This window comes from Manis pentadactyla, chromosome 16 (genome assembly GCF_030020395.1).
Source record: "Manis pentadactyla isolate mManPen7 chromosome 16, mManPen7.hap1, whole genome shotgun sequence".
Taxonomy (NCBI): Eukaryota; Metazoa; Chordata; class Mammalia; order Pholidota; family Manidae; genus Manis; species Manis pentadactyla.
In genome coordinates, this window is record NC_080034.1 from 41,577,830 (window position 1) to 41,592,465 (window position 14,636).

The window sequence follows — 14,636 nt, forward strand, 5'->3', positions numbered from 1 at the left end:
GGAAGAGAATTGTCCTCAGCAGGAAAGAACCCATAGAAAATCAGGAACCCACACAGAATGGGTATTGAGAGAACCAAAACACCAAGGGGGTCCCACTCCAGACCAGGCATCTGGGCACCCAGGCCTCAGGCTCGCCATCCCCACCCTCCTTGGGGAGCCAGGTGCCCCTCACCTGGAAATAAGCCAAGCCACACTGAGGAAATTGAACTTTATTTCCATAAATACAGGGGTTAACATCCATTCAAGGGTAGCTAAAAGAGGGGCTGGGGCCTTGAAGAAACTAGGCTCCCAGGCGGTACCCCAACACTGAACATAGGGACTGGGGGATCCCCAAACCTGAGATGGGCCTCGCAGGCCACAGATATTCCCCAACACTGACACTTCAAGAACAGAACTGTCCCCATAGGGGAGCCTCAGAACCCCACTTTCATGGGTAGACTTTCCTGGGGTTAGGAGGGCTGATGAAAGGGGAGTTCAGAGGAGAAGGGCACATGGGGAGAACAGAAACTAACAGTGTCCTGAGTGGCCTGGAAGGAGACCCCTGTGGCAGGCAGGGGCTGGATTCTCATCCAATACAGCCAGAGATGGAGCAGCAGCAGGAGGACCCACAAGTTAAAAACCTGGTTTCTCACTTTGCAACCTCAGCCTTCAGAGGATGACAGAGGATGGAGCAACCCCCAAAAGAGAGAGCATGAGGTGGGAGGAGACCAGGATTTGTCATTCATGGAGGAGCAGAGGGGGTCCTGGGAGCCCTGGTTGGTGGGGCAGTGTGGGAGCAATGAGGTGGTCACAGGCACACCACAGCCTGACATCTGTTTTCCAAGGCCACCACTTGGTCTCTGGGCTGGGGAATTCCTGAGGGATTCCTGGAAGTGTCCTCAGGACAGCCAAGGTTCAATGCAGGTCTCATAAAGGGTACGGTTAGAGTGCCAGGCTGTGTGGGATATCCCAGCCATTGGACACCTCACTATGGCCCCCCGGGCCAAGAGAGTCTTCAACCCAAAAGAATCCCGAAGATAAACCTTTAGGGTGGGAGAAGGGACATGGAAGAAAGACACAGAGAGATAAGGTGAGTTCCTGCTGGTGTCCCAGGCCCCCTCCCCACGATGAACCCTTCAGCTCACGGGTCAGGCAGCAGGCAGGGAAGGCTACAGACTGAGGTGGGCTAGTGCAAAGAAAGGGAAAGTAATTCCAGGGGCTTACCAGTTGCTCCTCCATCTCCAAGACCGTCTCATTTGCATCATAGAACCCAAAGAAGCTACAAAGAGATGGGAGGAAGTGGGGGCGGGTTACCAGGAGAGCTGCAGAAAATTGAGGTGGGCTAGGGTCCTTCAGGAAACTCACAGCTTGATGAGGAAACAGGCAGCAAAGAGGACATTCACAATATTTAACTTCCAGGGGGCAGAATCATGAGATACCATATACTTCATGAGCTGACGCACGGGGGAGATGGCAGCACTTCTGCAGAATTCCCATCAAAAACATAAAACCTGAATCTAATCATGAGGAAATAGCAACAAACCGAACCTGGAGCACATTCTACAAGGTAGCTGGACCATGTTCTTCAAAAATATCAATGTAATGGACAAAGACTGAGAAAGTATTCCAGATTAAAAGAGACTGAAGAGACATGATAACTAAATGCAATGTATGTTCTCGGGCTGGATCTTGCACTGGATTTTTTTTTTCTGTAAGGACAATTGGAAAAATTTGAGTCAGGTCTATCGAGTACCACATCAATGTTAACTTCCAGATTTTAATAATTGTATTGTGGATATGTAAAAGAATATCTTCAATATAGGAAATGGACACTGCCAAGCTGAAATTTTAGGGGTAAAGAGACATCATGTCTGGAACCTACTTTAAAAGGGTTCACATACACACAGACTATATATAGGATGCTAATGTAAACATGGTAAAAAGTTAACATTTGGGAAATGTAGGTGAAGAGTATACAAGATTGCTTTGTATTCTTTGGTGACTTCATAAGTATGAAATTATTTCAAAATAAAAAGGTCTTAAAAAATTTTTAATGAATATTTAACTGGCATGGGCACTGAGTGAACACTGGCCATGAATAACTGAACAAATGCTAATAGCGTTAAGCCCAATAGGCTATGAAGCAAAGAGGACAGGCCACTGCTGTCATTTGGAGCATCAATAAAGGCTTCCCAGCAATGACCCCTGGACTAGGGAATGCTGTCCCAAGTAAACAGAACAGCAAAAGCACAGCAGTGAGGCACAGCTAGGTACATGGGAGGGCTGGGCTGAGGCCACGTTCGAGGAACTAGATTTCCTAAGATGTAGGAGAGCAGTCGGGGCACACAGACGTGGACTGGAAGTCCAGCTTTGTTGAACACTCTCTGCAGTGTGAAGGATTGAGCACATTACTTATCTTCTTTGTCCTACATTAAAAACACCTCCTCTGTAGAGAGGAAGTAAAACATTGTGGTTAAGTCAGCCTGACTTCACCACTTACTAACTCTCCAAAGGTAGGCGAGTTATTTCCTCACTTTGCACCTAAGGTTCCATTCATGTCAAGTGAGGATAATAGTAACTGTTGTGAGGATTAAATGATTTTTATTTGAAAAGTACTTAGGATAGTGCCTTGGGATGTAAAAGGGGCTATCTAACCATGAGCTGTTACTATCTTCATGGGTTAAAAATGAGATATAAATGAATCCCATCCCTTACTATTATATGGGATGTTACTCCTTTCAATCAAAACCCTCCAATGTCTTCCCATCTCAGAATAAAAAATCAAGGACCATGGTTGCCCAGGGTTAGGGGGAGGCAGGGTCAGGGAGTTAAGTCTAAGGGGTGTGGAGTTTCAGTCTGGGAAAGGAAAAAGTTCTGGAGACAGGTGGTGGTGATGATTACACAAGAATGTGAATGTATTTAATGCATGGAACTGTACACTGAAAATGATAAATTTTATGTATATTTTAGGGAAAAAAACTCAAGGGCCTTACTTTGTCATACAAAGGCTCAATAGACCTGGCTCCCTGCTATCTCTTTCACCTCCTCTCCCACCCTCTCCCCAGCTCCCTGCACTCTAGCCATACTGGTCTCCTTTTCCTCACACCTGCCCCGCCGGACCTTTGCAAGTACTACTCCTTTACCCTTGGTCATCTTCCCCAGAGTGTTACACTACTCCTTCCCTCACTTCCTTCAGTCTCTGCTCAAATGGCAACTCTGGTCCAGGAGGACTTCTTTGGCCATTGTCTAAAATTAGGCTCCAGGCATCCTCTAATCCCTTCCCCTGCCTTGTTTTATTAACACCTGATATGTATATCTATATTTATTCTCTCTCTCCCCCACTGCAATGTATGTTACATAACAGCAAGAACTTCTCTGTCATTTACCAGTGCACCCCCACGGTCCAGAACAGTGCCTGAGCATGCAATGCTTAATAAATATTTGCTGAGTGACTAAAGTAGTTCAGGTGACATTTCAGATCACTCATGATGGCCTGCAACAGAGGCATAAACACAGTGTGATAGAGCCATGGGTTATCCTAATGAATAAGATAGAGGGGACAAGCCTGGAGGTTATTACAGAAGTCCAGGTACATAAAAGAGATGGTAGGAAATGTGATAAAATGGAACTATACACACATGTGGTACCAATGTCAATTTCCTGGTTTTGTAGTGTGCCATAGTTAACACAGGATGCAATCATTGCGGAACCTGGGCAAAGGATACACAGGGCCTCTCTAAACTATCTTTGCAACTTCCTATGAATTTTGTTGTTGTTGTTATTATCATTAATCTACAATTACATGAAGAACATTATGTTTACTATGGTCCCCCTTCACCAAGTAACTTCCTATGAATTTGTAGTTATTTCAATGTTATAAGTTTTTACAAAGCAGGGGTAGAAGGGATAAGAAGGAAGTACAGTCAGCAGGATTTAGTGACTGGCTAGACACAAGAAGTTGGGGAATGACTCCCAGGTTTTGGTTATGGGTGACAAGATAAATGAAGGGTGGGTGCATTAACTGAACAGTGGGAAAGAAAGGCCAGTTTTAGGCATGAGATAAGGATTGGTGGAGACAGCAAGGGTGTCCTCAGCCAATCTTCAAGCCATATAGTCCCTTATTACCTGGACTGCCAAGGAGTAATAACACCATCATCAGGGCCCCCAATCAGCACCAGGCGGCCCACACGAAGAAAGTTCTTGCGCCATGCTGCAGGGTGGGAATAAGAGAGACTGAGTTAGTCACAGGGGTCAGGCCAGGTTGGAAAGGGCAACATAGGGAGTCAGAAATGCAGAAAACAGGACCCACGTAGGGGCCTGGGGTCTTACCAGTGGCATTAGGATGGTCCCTTTCCCCATTGATCAGGGCCAGGAAGCTGCTGGCATTGAGGTACAAATCATCATGGTGGGGATCTGGGTACAAACAGCAGTTAGAAAGATAAAGAGGCAGGGAGGGGAGACAAGACTGGGGGCTGGAAGGCCAATCAGAAGGCTATAGCAATAGACAAGGTATATAGTAATAAAATAGTAACAATAACAATAATAATTGTAAACATGATAGGTAACACCTTTATTTAGCACCTACTATGCTAGGTACTGTTCAAAGTACATTGCATTCATTAACTTAATCCACACAACCACCCTATAGGATAGGTACTATATTACTACTTTACAGATGAGGAAAACATAGAAAGGTCAAGCAACTTGCCCAAAGTCATCCATCAGAGTCAGCTTTAAACCCAAGTAGTCTGGGCCCAGTTTCCATGGTCTAGAAAACTACAGTAGCTGTTTGCAAACTATGACCAATGTGCCAAATCCAGCCCACTGCTTGTTTCTGTAAATAAACTTTTATTGGAGCACAGACACAGTCATTTATTTACATATGCTGTATGGCTGATTTCACACTACTGTAGCTGCATTGAGTAGATGTGACAGAGAATATGTGGCCTGCAAAATCAAAAATATTTGCTATCTGGCCCATTGAAGAAAAAGTTTGCCAACCTGTGCACCACACTATACTCTCTGAGGCAATAGTGTAATACACATGAAGCATTTTGATCAGTGCCTGGTCACACAGTAAATGCTCAATAGATGTAAGTTATCATCATTATCACTGCTGTTGGTTATGCTAGAGGTGGGAGCAGCAGGCCCTACCCTCCAGGGTGCCCTCTCCATGGAGGCCCCAGTTTGGCATCTTCTACTTACCATGCCAGTAGTTGCAGATGGAGAATTCCTGGCCCCAGGGGCTATAGCAGATTCGGTAGAGGTTAGACCTCATGGAGGTGGGGAAGAGCCACTTCAAATAGTCTGTATCTGGCAAAAGAACAACAGTGCCGTGTGGCCCCAAACCTTTATGTCCCCAAAACCTAGGGCCCTCTATGGAGCCCACAGTGCCCACTCACCTCCATACTGTCCCATCTGTGGAGAGGAGAGAGAGATGAAAGAATCCACATTGTGCTCATCCATGACAGAGAGCAGTGCCCGGCATACCAGGCCCCCTGGAGTCAGAACACCACATTGAGCAGGGACGCAGGGACACCCAAGCCAACAGCCTCCCCATTCCACCCCCACCCCCAATGTATATAAAGGAGACAGGCCCAAAGAAAGCAGGCAGATCCTGCGGCAAAAGGTTACGCATCATGTGAGTAAGAGCCAGAATTAGATTCTGGGTCTCCTGACTCTGATTTTACAGTGCTTTTTATTGCCCCACTATCTCTTATGTCCAAAAACCATGGGTAATGGGGAAAGGGAGCAGTGGTGCAGGGAGCTTCCCCTGTTCCAGACAAAGTCAAAGGTAAGACATAGGTGCTGAGGGAAGTCAGCAAAGGAGGACTCAGGTACCAGGGCTCTGGCTGAAGCAATTCAGTTCAGAAAAGGGGACACTATGATGTGTCCCTCAGATAAGGATCAAGCCTCCGATAGGGCTTAAGAGTTAGGGGGTGGGGGGGTGCCTACCCTGGGAGTAGCAGATGAGATGCACCCCTTGAGGGGCCTTTGCCATGATGGGGGCCACAGCCTCTCCGAACCCTTGCACCTGTTCCCACAGGGGCCGCAAGCTCTCTCTCCCATCGAAGAGATCGAGCACAGTCACCACAGTCCCAGGGTGTGTCTGTGGGAAAGGGGCAATGCTGCAAACAGGGATGGACTATGAAGCCCCTCCTCACCACCCCCTGGCCAGTGTCCACATGCCTACTGTGCCCTTCTGGAACCAGGGATCTCATCTCTCCCCACACCAGCATCAGCTCTCCAAGGAACTGGGCAGGCGCAAAGGGGTAGGTTTCAGCTCCCCATTCTCCCTCCCTGGCCACTGTAGACACCTCCAACACACCACAACCTGGTGTCCCCTGCCAGACCTCGTTGATGTATTCCAGCAGGTGGCGGAAGCTATACGAGCTGTCAAAGAGTCCGTGCACAACGATGACGGGCTTGTAGGACGCGCGGTGGGGCGCGGGGACTGCGGGCAGCAGCAGGGTCAGGAACGGCAACAGGAGGAGGAGCCCCGCCGGCAGGAGCCACGGACCCGGCCCCAGCATGCTCCCGCCTGAGAAGGGACGGTGAGGGCCTGTGAGATGACAACACCCCCTCCCCTCGGAACACACGCCCGCCAATCAAGTCTCCCCCGCCTGTGCCCACAATAGGTCCTTGTCACAAAATAGCGTACTTTTAACTTACTTTAGTCCTCTCCCCACAAATACCCCCAGACCTCGTAGACCCACCAGCGCTAACCAGAAGCCCCGCCCCCAACTCAGCAGGGACTCGTCTGGTCTTCCTAATGCATCATCCCAGCCATGCCACGACCCGCGGTCTTACAAGTAAGACTCAGAGCAGCAGCGCAGGTCCCTGAAAGTGCAAATTCCCACCTGGCCTGGGTCCGTGAGCCCAGCTCCGCCGGCTGTTTACTTCTCCCCAGTCTGAAACCCAGTGGGGGATGGGGAAGGGTGTGAGGAGGGCGCGCGCAGGGGAAAGACTGATGGGAGAGGGGAGGCTGCTGGGGTCGCGCTCAGCCGTCACGTCCGGGGCTTTCCCTGGCAACCGTGCGAGCGTCCCCCGTAAAGCAGGCCCAGGACCGGAGGGGCATTGGAACATTCCATTGCGCCCTAGGAGCGGAGGAGGAAATAGGCGGAGCGATCCATTTAGACCGGGGGGGTGGGGGAGAGGAAGAACATATCCTGGGAATCGAGAGGTCTCTCCAGCCCCTGCTGCACCAGCTACCTAAGGGTCCGATTTCCCAGGCTTGATTGGCCCCGATGCCCAATTCCGGCGTCCTGCTCCGCAGCGGACACGAAGTTATTTTCCCCCTGTGGGGCGCTGGGAGACACTGGGTAAAGCAGTTCGCATTTCGTCTTAACGCCAGATGAAGCCAGAAGCCAGCTCAGGCGGACCCCTCCCCTCCAACCCCAGCCGGCCCGCCCACCTGCCCCAGGTCAGCGTCTTACAACTCTTCATTCGAAAGTGCTTGTAGTGCCCTTGTCTCCAGACACGCGGAGAGTCCTCGAGGCCCCTCGAGCTAAAAGTGCAGCTGGCCCAGTTTCTGCTGCCCCACTCCACTCCACTCCCCATATACTACGCACCTCCAAGGGGCGGAGGGCCCCTGGGGCAGCGCTGACTCACGCTCGCGTGGCTTCTACGAGTCTTTGAACCTGAACGACCCTCATAATCCAGAACCTTAGCTGGGAGCTCCTGTGAGCGGCTCCCAAGCCAGTCTCCAGCCCGGTCCACACTTCTGAACTCCGCGCGTCCAGCACCTCTGTGCCTGTGATCCCTACTGATTAACCAGGTGCCCCTGTTATGGCTTTTACTTAGCATTTAAAGGCATTTCCTTTAAGAAAAGAACTTCGCAGCTTGTCTGAACCCCTCCCTCCGTTCACAAGGTCTTTGCCCGTTTAAGTCCCGGGAGAGGAATTGCCGGGGCAAAATATCTCTAAAAACCGAAATCAGTCAAAGGGAGAAATGAAGTTTAAAATCCGTTTATTGCTCACAAACTGCAGTCCCGGACAGTCTCTTTCCTGCTCCAGCAGAAGCAAAAAACGGCCCTCCCCTCCCCTCACGGGTACAGGTAAGCCCTCCTTGCCCAGGTAATTACCCATTGATATGGAGATGAACTTCTCTCCACCCCTGAGGAATGGCTCAAATGCACTAAAGCCATACCTCTTTCCATCTCTGAACGCCTATTGATAAGCAGATGTACTAAAGCCAGGCGAGACATTCTGGAAATACTACAATTTTACGCACAGCCGGGACTAAAGTCTCTCCCAATAAAACCAAGTTGCACCCGGAACTGTGTGGACTGTGGATGGGATGAGGGCAGGCGGTCAGGAGCTAACGCCTTAGAAACCACAGCGACCGGTGTGGGGCCATGATCTAAATATCTGGGGCCTAGGGCTGGCCCAGGCGAGGGCCTCTGCCATAGCTCTGAGCCCCCCACTTACCTCCCGCTAGGACACAGAGGGGAGGGACACAGCCCGGGAAAGCAACTGCCTCACGTGGAGGCTGGGAAGTATACACTAGTCTGAAGGTGGGAGGGTGGGGGAGGAGTAATGATTCCGGCTGTGTTTTTACAAAAAGCCTAACTCCTGTAAGCCTATCTTCAACTCCCCAGCTACCTTCTCCCAAGATGCAATAAGCAAATAAAGACTGCTGTGCCTCCAGGTCAACTCAGAAGGCGGCGCTGTGCCTTGGCAGGGCTGGGATTTAGAGAATGGCTCTGAACACCAGCAAGCCCAGGAATTCTAAGAAGCCCAATAATCAAGGGGGAAGGAAGACCAAGCACACATTCCCAAACCGAGCTGCCAGAAATGAATAGTTGAATCATCCCCTCCTTCTCCCAAAGGGCTTCAGCTCCTTCACTCCAGGAGGGTATCCATACATTCCCCAAGCTTCCTCTGTCCTTCCCCACCTATACCCGCAGGCCTAACTACCTCTGATCTAATAAAGACCTGAGCCGCCCACTTACCTCCGGATTCACCCCAGGCCACAACCGTGGGACTATTTCAGGCCACTGCAGGTCTCACCTCTGCACACAGTTCTCTCCCATGCACAGTAGTTACCTTTCCTAGAGTAGGGTAAACTGGGGCCAAGGATTTGGAACCTTGCAGGGACTCAGGGAACCTGAGGAGGGGAAGAACTGATCGGGTGGGAACTGGAGTATTGAATCCACTGAGCACCTGCTCCCTTCCTCCCACAATATAATCACTACAGCCAGTCTTGGAGGGGAAGCCTCTATAGAGAATTTTCTCCTTCCTTCCCTTAGTTCCACCCGGCCATGCCTGGTCTTGCTTGCCTCCCTGTTTCCATGACAACGCCAAGGGAGCCCAAACTGGGGGCCTGAATGCCAGAGTGAGAGGAGGAGAGAAGTGATCCAAAGCAGAGAGAAACCGAGTGGGGGTACGTCTAAAGCTCCCCTCCTTGCCTCTGTCCCTTTAAGCTCCCCCCCTCCCTGCTCTCCCTCCGCCCCGCGTCCCCCCTTTCTCCTCTGTCTTCATCTCTCCATCTCTGCGCTGCTGCTAGCTGCGCAATCTGCGCACCCAGACTCCGGCCCCAGACGGCGACCCTGACTCCAGGTGCAGCGACCCAGTCCCAGAGAGACCACAGGCATGTCATCTGAAAAGTCAGGTAAAAAACAAAACCTCACACCCTCTCCAGCGTCTCCAGACTCTCCCCCAACCCTTGGCCCCAACCTCTGGCCCCAACACCCTCCCTTACCCCTTCCTAAAGGATGGTTCTATTTCATTCCCCTTCTATACAGCTCTCAATGCCCCCAAGACCCCCACCTCTTTCTATACCCCTCCCTTCTCTTCCTTTCCTCCTACCAGTCTCATCCTCGACCCCTTGCGAGCAACACGGGCAGGGGTCAGGTTGAGAGGGTGAGGAAAGTACAAAAGTGGCTTAGCATCAGCCAGGTCCTGCAGGGATAGCATCATTGGGAGTGACAGATGGACAAATGACACTGGTTTGAATGGAGACATTCAGTGGGGAAATAGGGAGACATGATCAGATGGGGTTTGTCGGGGGAGTAAAATCCATAGGATCCTTCTTTATCTGCTCTAAAAAGGGTACTGAGATGCCCAGAGTCTAGGGCACCCCCTGCCCACTGCAGGAACGGCAGAGAGGAACATGTTATTCTACACGTATATACAACTGTTGAACTGAGCACATGTTAAGGTGGTGCAGCATAGCTATACGTGGGCACACACAGGACTAGCTCAGACAGGCAATCCCAAAGGAAGGCATAAGCCAAGGAGGAGAGGAGATTGGTCTGCAGGTGAAAGCTGTGTGCATATTGCTTAAGAAGGAAGAGGAGCAAAGGAGGGTGGTGACCTCAAAACTAGATTGAAAAGAAGAAGGGGGGCAGATGGCCTAGAAACTCCCCCTCCCCTGCTCCAAGGACAGATGGTTTCTCATCCATCTCCTGTCTCTTTCATTAACTTTCTCCATCCCTGACCCTCTCTGTGTCCCACTACCCCCTTCCTTATGTCCTGTCTGTCTTATCTCTCCCCATGTCCTCTCCACTGCTCACCGTCCCAGGCCTCTCGGACTCAGTCCCTCACACCTCTCCACCACCCTACAATGCCCCCCAGCCCCCGGCCGAACCCCCCGCCCCGCCCCCACAGACTGCCCCCTCCTCACACCATCACCACCACCACCACTACCACCAGTCCGGCACAGCCACCCTCCCACGCTTAGGGGCAGGCGGCCTGGCTTCTGCGGCTGCTGCTCAGCGCGGTCCCTCATCCTCCGCCACTCTGCCGCGGCCCCCACACCACGCCGCGCCCGGCCCGGCCGCTGGGGCGCCCCCACCCGGCTGCGCTACCTTGCCCCGCATGCCACCCGACCCTTACCTGCAGGAGACTCGCTTCGAGGGCCCATTGCCCCCGCCGCCGCCGGCCGCCGCCGCCCCGCCCCCGCCGGCGCCCTCTCACACTGCCCAGGCCCCGGGCTTCGTGGTGCCCACGCACACGGGGGCTGTAGGCACACTGCCACTGGGAGGCTACGTGGCCCCTGGCTACCCCTTACAGCTGCAGCCTTGCACTGCCTACGTGCCGGTCTACCCGGTGGGCACGGTGAGTATGGGGTGCACAGGGGCCCGGGAGGAGGAGGACGGAAGCATGATGGAACAGGACCTCGAATTGGGGACATACTGGGGGACGGTAGGATGGAGAAACAAGGCCAGGGAACCAGGCGGCGTTCCAGGGGCAAGGCCTAGAGATAGGAAGGACTAGGGCAAGGCCTGGGAATATGTGTGTGAAGGCGAGAGGGGTGCCTGGGTCAGTCGTGGTCAAAGATCAGGGCTGGGAGGGGGAACAGGGCCTAGAGGCCCAGAGATTTGAAAGAAAGAAACAGCCTGGAGGGAGGAGGAGAAATGAAATCTGGGAACCAAGGGAGGTAGAAAGAAGGGAGAAGCAGCCTGGGACTGAAGGAGTTAGGGGAGGCCAGGCAGCTATCTGGGGAAAAGAAACAAGGTCTGAAGTGAGGCCAGGGCAGAGCTGGTAGGGAATTACCCTGGGGGAGGGAGTATGGAGGCTCCGAAGAACATGGGATTAATGACAGCAGTGAAGGGAGGAGAGGGACCTAGGTTGAATTTATGGGTGTCCTGGAAGCCTAGTGGATGATAAGCTTCTTTGAGAAGCAATGAAAAAAGAATTGTGCTTTAAAAACCTCTCTGCCAAGATGAGAAACATTGGTAGGCGCAGAAAGGGTCAGACTGACATCCTCGCCACCCAAACTTCTTCCCACAGCCCTATGCAGGCGGGACCCCAGGGGGAACTGGAGTAACCTCTGCACTTCCCCCGCCACCCCAGGGCCCTGGGCTGGCCCTGCTGGAGCCAAGGCGCCCTCCACACGACTATATGCCCATCGCGGTGCTGACCACCATCTGCTGCTTCTGGCCTACGGGCATCATCGCCATCTTCAAGGCAGTGCAGGTGGGAATGGGGGAAGAGGTGGCGTCTGGGAAGGGGAGCTCACTCTCTTTTCTTACTCCCTGGGAATCCTGGGCCTTCGGAGGAGCACTTAGAGGGGGTTGAGGCGTGCTGGCGAGGCAGCGGAGCTCTGAACGACCTTCCTCCACCCTTCCCCGCAGGTGCGCACGGCCTTGGCCCGCGGAGACATGGTGTCGGCCGAGATCGCTTCACGCGAGGCCCGGAACTTCTCCTTCATCTCCCTGGCGGTGGGCATCGCAGCCATGGTGCTCTGTACCATCCTCACCGTAGTCATCATCATTGCAGCACAGCACCACGAGAATTACTGGGATCCATAAGGACGCCCCCGCCCAGGCCCCACCCTGCGCCCCTCGACCTCCCAATCGCGTTCGGCAGTCACGCTGCGGAACCAATCGGCGCCGCGCACACCTGCCCTCTGGGGCCACCGGACCTCGATACTTCCTAAACTCGGCCTCCTCGCCTTGCGGGCACGCTCCGAATCCAGTTCCTCAGGAACCCCGAAAAAACAACACACTTCCAGAGACGCCTTTTCCCGGGATCCCTGCCATACGCCAGTCCCTCAGTCGCTGCAGGCCCCCATCCCCTCTAAATGCAGCTCCCCAAGGCCCCGCCTCCCAGGTAGGCTCCGCCCCGTCTGCGACACAACCCCGCCCTCTTCCTCGCGTGGTGATTCAGTCCGGTGATTGGGTTTGTGGCTCCAGGCCTTGCCCCCAGACCGGCAGACTACTCCCCTACTTCCGGCGCTAGGGCAGAGCCTCGAGGCAGCCACGCGCCGTGTTCACTCGCGTTTTTGCTGGTACAGTTTAGTCTCTCTTCCACCTGGTGGTCCGCCTATTTTCTTGCTAATCCCAGAATCTCTATTTTTGTTTGGAATGAGATTTGGGTGGTTCCCAGTTTAGCACCCTTCACCTTGGGATGAAGAGTACGTCCCCGTTTTCTGTACATACTCCCACTTTTCCTGCCCCCAGGGCAGTTGAGCAGAAGGAAACCCAGGGTACAGACCTCCCAATGTCGGGAGGGAGCCGGCCGCTCTCCGCTCCCCTCGGCAGTCCCCACCTTGCTCTGATCAGTATGTGAGTCTGTGTATGAATTTCTGAAAGACAATATTAAAGAGACTAAGTGAATTTATCACTTGCAATTCGGAAGACTCCTGCTTGCAAAGGCCCTCCTCTTTTGGTTCCCCTTTTCACATTCCCTCATATCCCCTTCCAAGGTAAAAAAGAAAGAAAACAGAGACAAAAGTAGGAGGAGACAGAGTCCCAAGACACCGAAGAGACAGACACAAATTGGAGGTGGGGGAGGCTCCCTGGGAATCTTACCAGGGAAGACCTTGAGGTCCATTTTTGGTGGGTCTTCCTTTCCCCAGTACACCTTTTCCACTCGCTACCAGTCTGGGCTTAGGACTTTGGAGAGGGAGGAAACCCAGGGAGCTATCCTCAGAACTCCAGGAAGTCAAGAGGAAAGAGGGCAGACTATTCTGAATAAGTTGGTCAGGGATAGGGCGGCAGAGCAGGGAAAAGATGACAACTGTCCACAGCTGTTCCTGCCTGTGGACTGGAGGGTGGGAGACTGCCTGCCTGGATTAGAGCCCTATGTGTTGTGCTGTACCAGTATAGGAAAGGCAAAACGAACAGAGAGCTTGTGGGGGCCTGTCTCAGTCCATTCCAGCTGCTGTAACAAAAATATCACTGACTGGGTGGCTTATAAACAACAGGAATTTATTCCTCAATTCTGGAGGCTGGAAGTCTGAGATCAGGGTGTCACCAAGGTAGGGTGAGGGCCTCTTCTGAGTTACAAACTTCACATTGTAACCTTTCATGGTGGAAATGGCTGTGGGATCTCTTTTATTAGAGTACTAATCCCATTCATGAGGGCTCCACCCTCATGACCTAAGGACATCCCAAAGGCCCACTTTCTGATACCATCACATTGCAAATTAGTATTTCATCCTATGAATTTGGGGAGAAACACAAAGATTCACACCACAGCAGAGCCCCAGGCAGGTCAATAGCCTCTTAAATCCTGCTGGGGCTAGTTGCCCTGTCCTACCCTTAAGTCAACCAGGAGGAGTGGTGGAGACACAAGCAGTGTCTTGGTGTCTTCAGTTTACACCCACAGGATAGGGTTCTATCTTGAACTTGTACATTCATACAACATGCAGACACTATGCAGGATGCTGGTGACATATCTGTCAAGACAGCAGATGTGAACACTGACCTCATGGAGTTTATAATCTGGAAGGAAAGCCATGTATTGGGGGAGGATGGGATGGGGTATGAAAATCATGGCCTTCCTCACCCGACTTCTTGAAAAAAGAATGCACACTAGCAGCTTCCGTTTTCTTACCACCTAGACACACACACACACACACACACACACACACACACACACACACACACACCACAACTTAAACAGGAAGATTGTTGTGAGATGTGTCTGAGTCTTTCCTTCATATCCACTATTTTTTAACCTTTTGAAATATGCTTCCCTTCCCTGCTCTGCTGAAACTGCCCTCTTAAATAGCACCCAATGGCCAGAAGTTACCAGGAGCCAAAATCAGTGGCATTTTCATAGTAATCTGCCTCTCTGAACCCTCTCATGTTTGTCCCTTGGCCTTAGCGCCCCCACTCCCCTGGAATTCAGGGACACGTTATCTCCTCCCCCTCTACCTCTACATATACCTCTAATCATTCTCCCTTCCCTCCCCCCATTTTTTTC

At 52.1% G+C, this 14,636-nt stretch overlaps 2 protein-coding genes across 12 annotated transcripts; one reads left to right on the plus strand and one right to left on the minus strand.

Moving 5' to 3' along the window:
• Positions 1 to 194: 194 nt before the first annotated feature.
• Positions 195 to 12,221, minus strand: PPT2 (palmitoyl-protein thioesterase 2). 8 transcript variants are annotated; one of them, XM_057494304.1, is made up of 10 exons: positions 7,416 to 7,706; positions 6,840 to 6,890; positions 6,333 to 6,520; positions 5,935 to 6,088; positions 5,382 to 5,477; positions 5,185 to 5,292; positions 4,309 to 4,392; positions 4,105 to 4,189; positions 1,204 to 1,258; positions 195 to 1,022 (listed from the first exon to the last, which is right to left on the minus strand). In XM_057494304.1, exons 1-10 carry the CDS (start codon positions 7,537 to 7,539, stop codon positions 879 to 881), a joined length of 1,089 nt encoding a protein of 362 aa, XP_057350287.1. In that variant the 5' UTR covers positions 7,540 to 7,706; the 3' UTR covers positions 195 to 878. The 8 variants fall into 8 exon arrangements, 7 of the variants coding, with proteins under 7 accessions (XP_057350287.1, XP_036731445.1, XP_036731446.1 ...); XM_036875550.2 differs by lacking the exon at positions 6,840 to 6,890 and adding an exon at positions 6,706 to 6,819 and having other exon boundaries at positions 7,416 to 7,526; XR_005022741.2 differs by lacking the exon at positions 7,416 to 7,706 and having other exon boundaries at positions 1,204 to 1,346; positions 6,840 to 7,214.
• On the plus strand, positions 7,232 to 13,046 carry PRRT1 (proline rich transmembrane protein 1). Of its 4 annotated transcripts, XM_057494307.1 has the most exons (7): positions 7,232 to 7,402; positions 7,968 to 8,035; positions 9,230 to 9,363; positions 9,487 to 9,591; positions 10,504 to 11,039; positions 11,715 to 11,900; positions 12,059 to 13,046. In XM_057494307.1, the coding sequence occupies exons 4-7, from the start codon at positions 9,573 to 9,575 to the stop codon at positions 12,233 to 12,235; spliced, it is 918 nt and encodes a 305-aa protein (XP_057350290.1). In that variant the 5' UTR covers positions 7,232 to 7,402; positions 7,968 to 8,035; positions 9,230 to 9,363; positions 9,487 to 9,572; the 3' UTR covers positions 12,236 to 13,046. The 4 variants fall into 4 exon arrangements, with proteins under 4 accessions (XP_057350290.1, XP_036731450.1, XP_057350289.1 ...); XM_036875555.2 differs by lacking the exon at positions 7,968 to 8,035; XM_057494305.1 differs by lacking the exon at positions 7,232 to 7,402 and having other exon boundaries at positions 7,839 to 8,035.
• The last annotated feature ends 1,590 nt before the right edge of the window (positions 13,047 to 14,636 follow it).

Bases quoted from the DNA above. Each gene is read 5' to 3' on its own strand.
- PPT2 (XM_036875543.2), bottom strand. From the start codon at position 7,065: ATGTTCCAATGCCCCTCCGGTCCTGGGCCTGCTTTACGGGGGACGCTC. The intron at 5,478-5,934 runs GTAGGCACCCCC...TTCTGACTCCAG, and splicing joins TCTCATCTGCTACTCCCAGG to GGGGCCTGGTATGCCGGGCA. The intron at 1,023-1,203 runs GTAAGCCCCTGG...CCCACCCTAAAG, and splicing joins TGGAGATGGAGGAGCAACTG to GTTTATCTTCGGGATTCTTT.
- PRRT1 (XM_057494307.1), top strand. The intron at 11,040-11,714 runs GTGAGTATGGGG...TTCTTCCCACAG, and splicing joins CGGTCTACCCGGTGGGCACG to CCCTATGCAGGCGGGACCCC. The intron at 11,901-12,058 runs GTGGGAATGGGG...CCTTCCCCGCAG, and splicing joins CCATCTTCAAGGCAGTGCAG to GTGCGCACGGCCTTGGCCCG.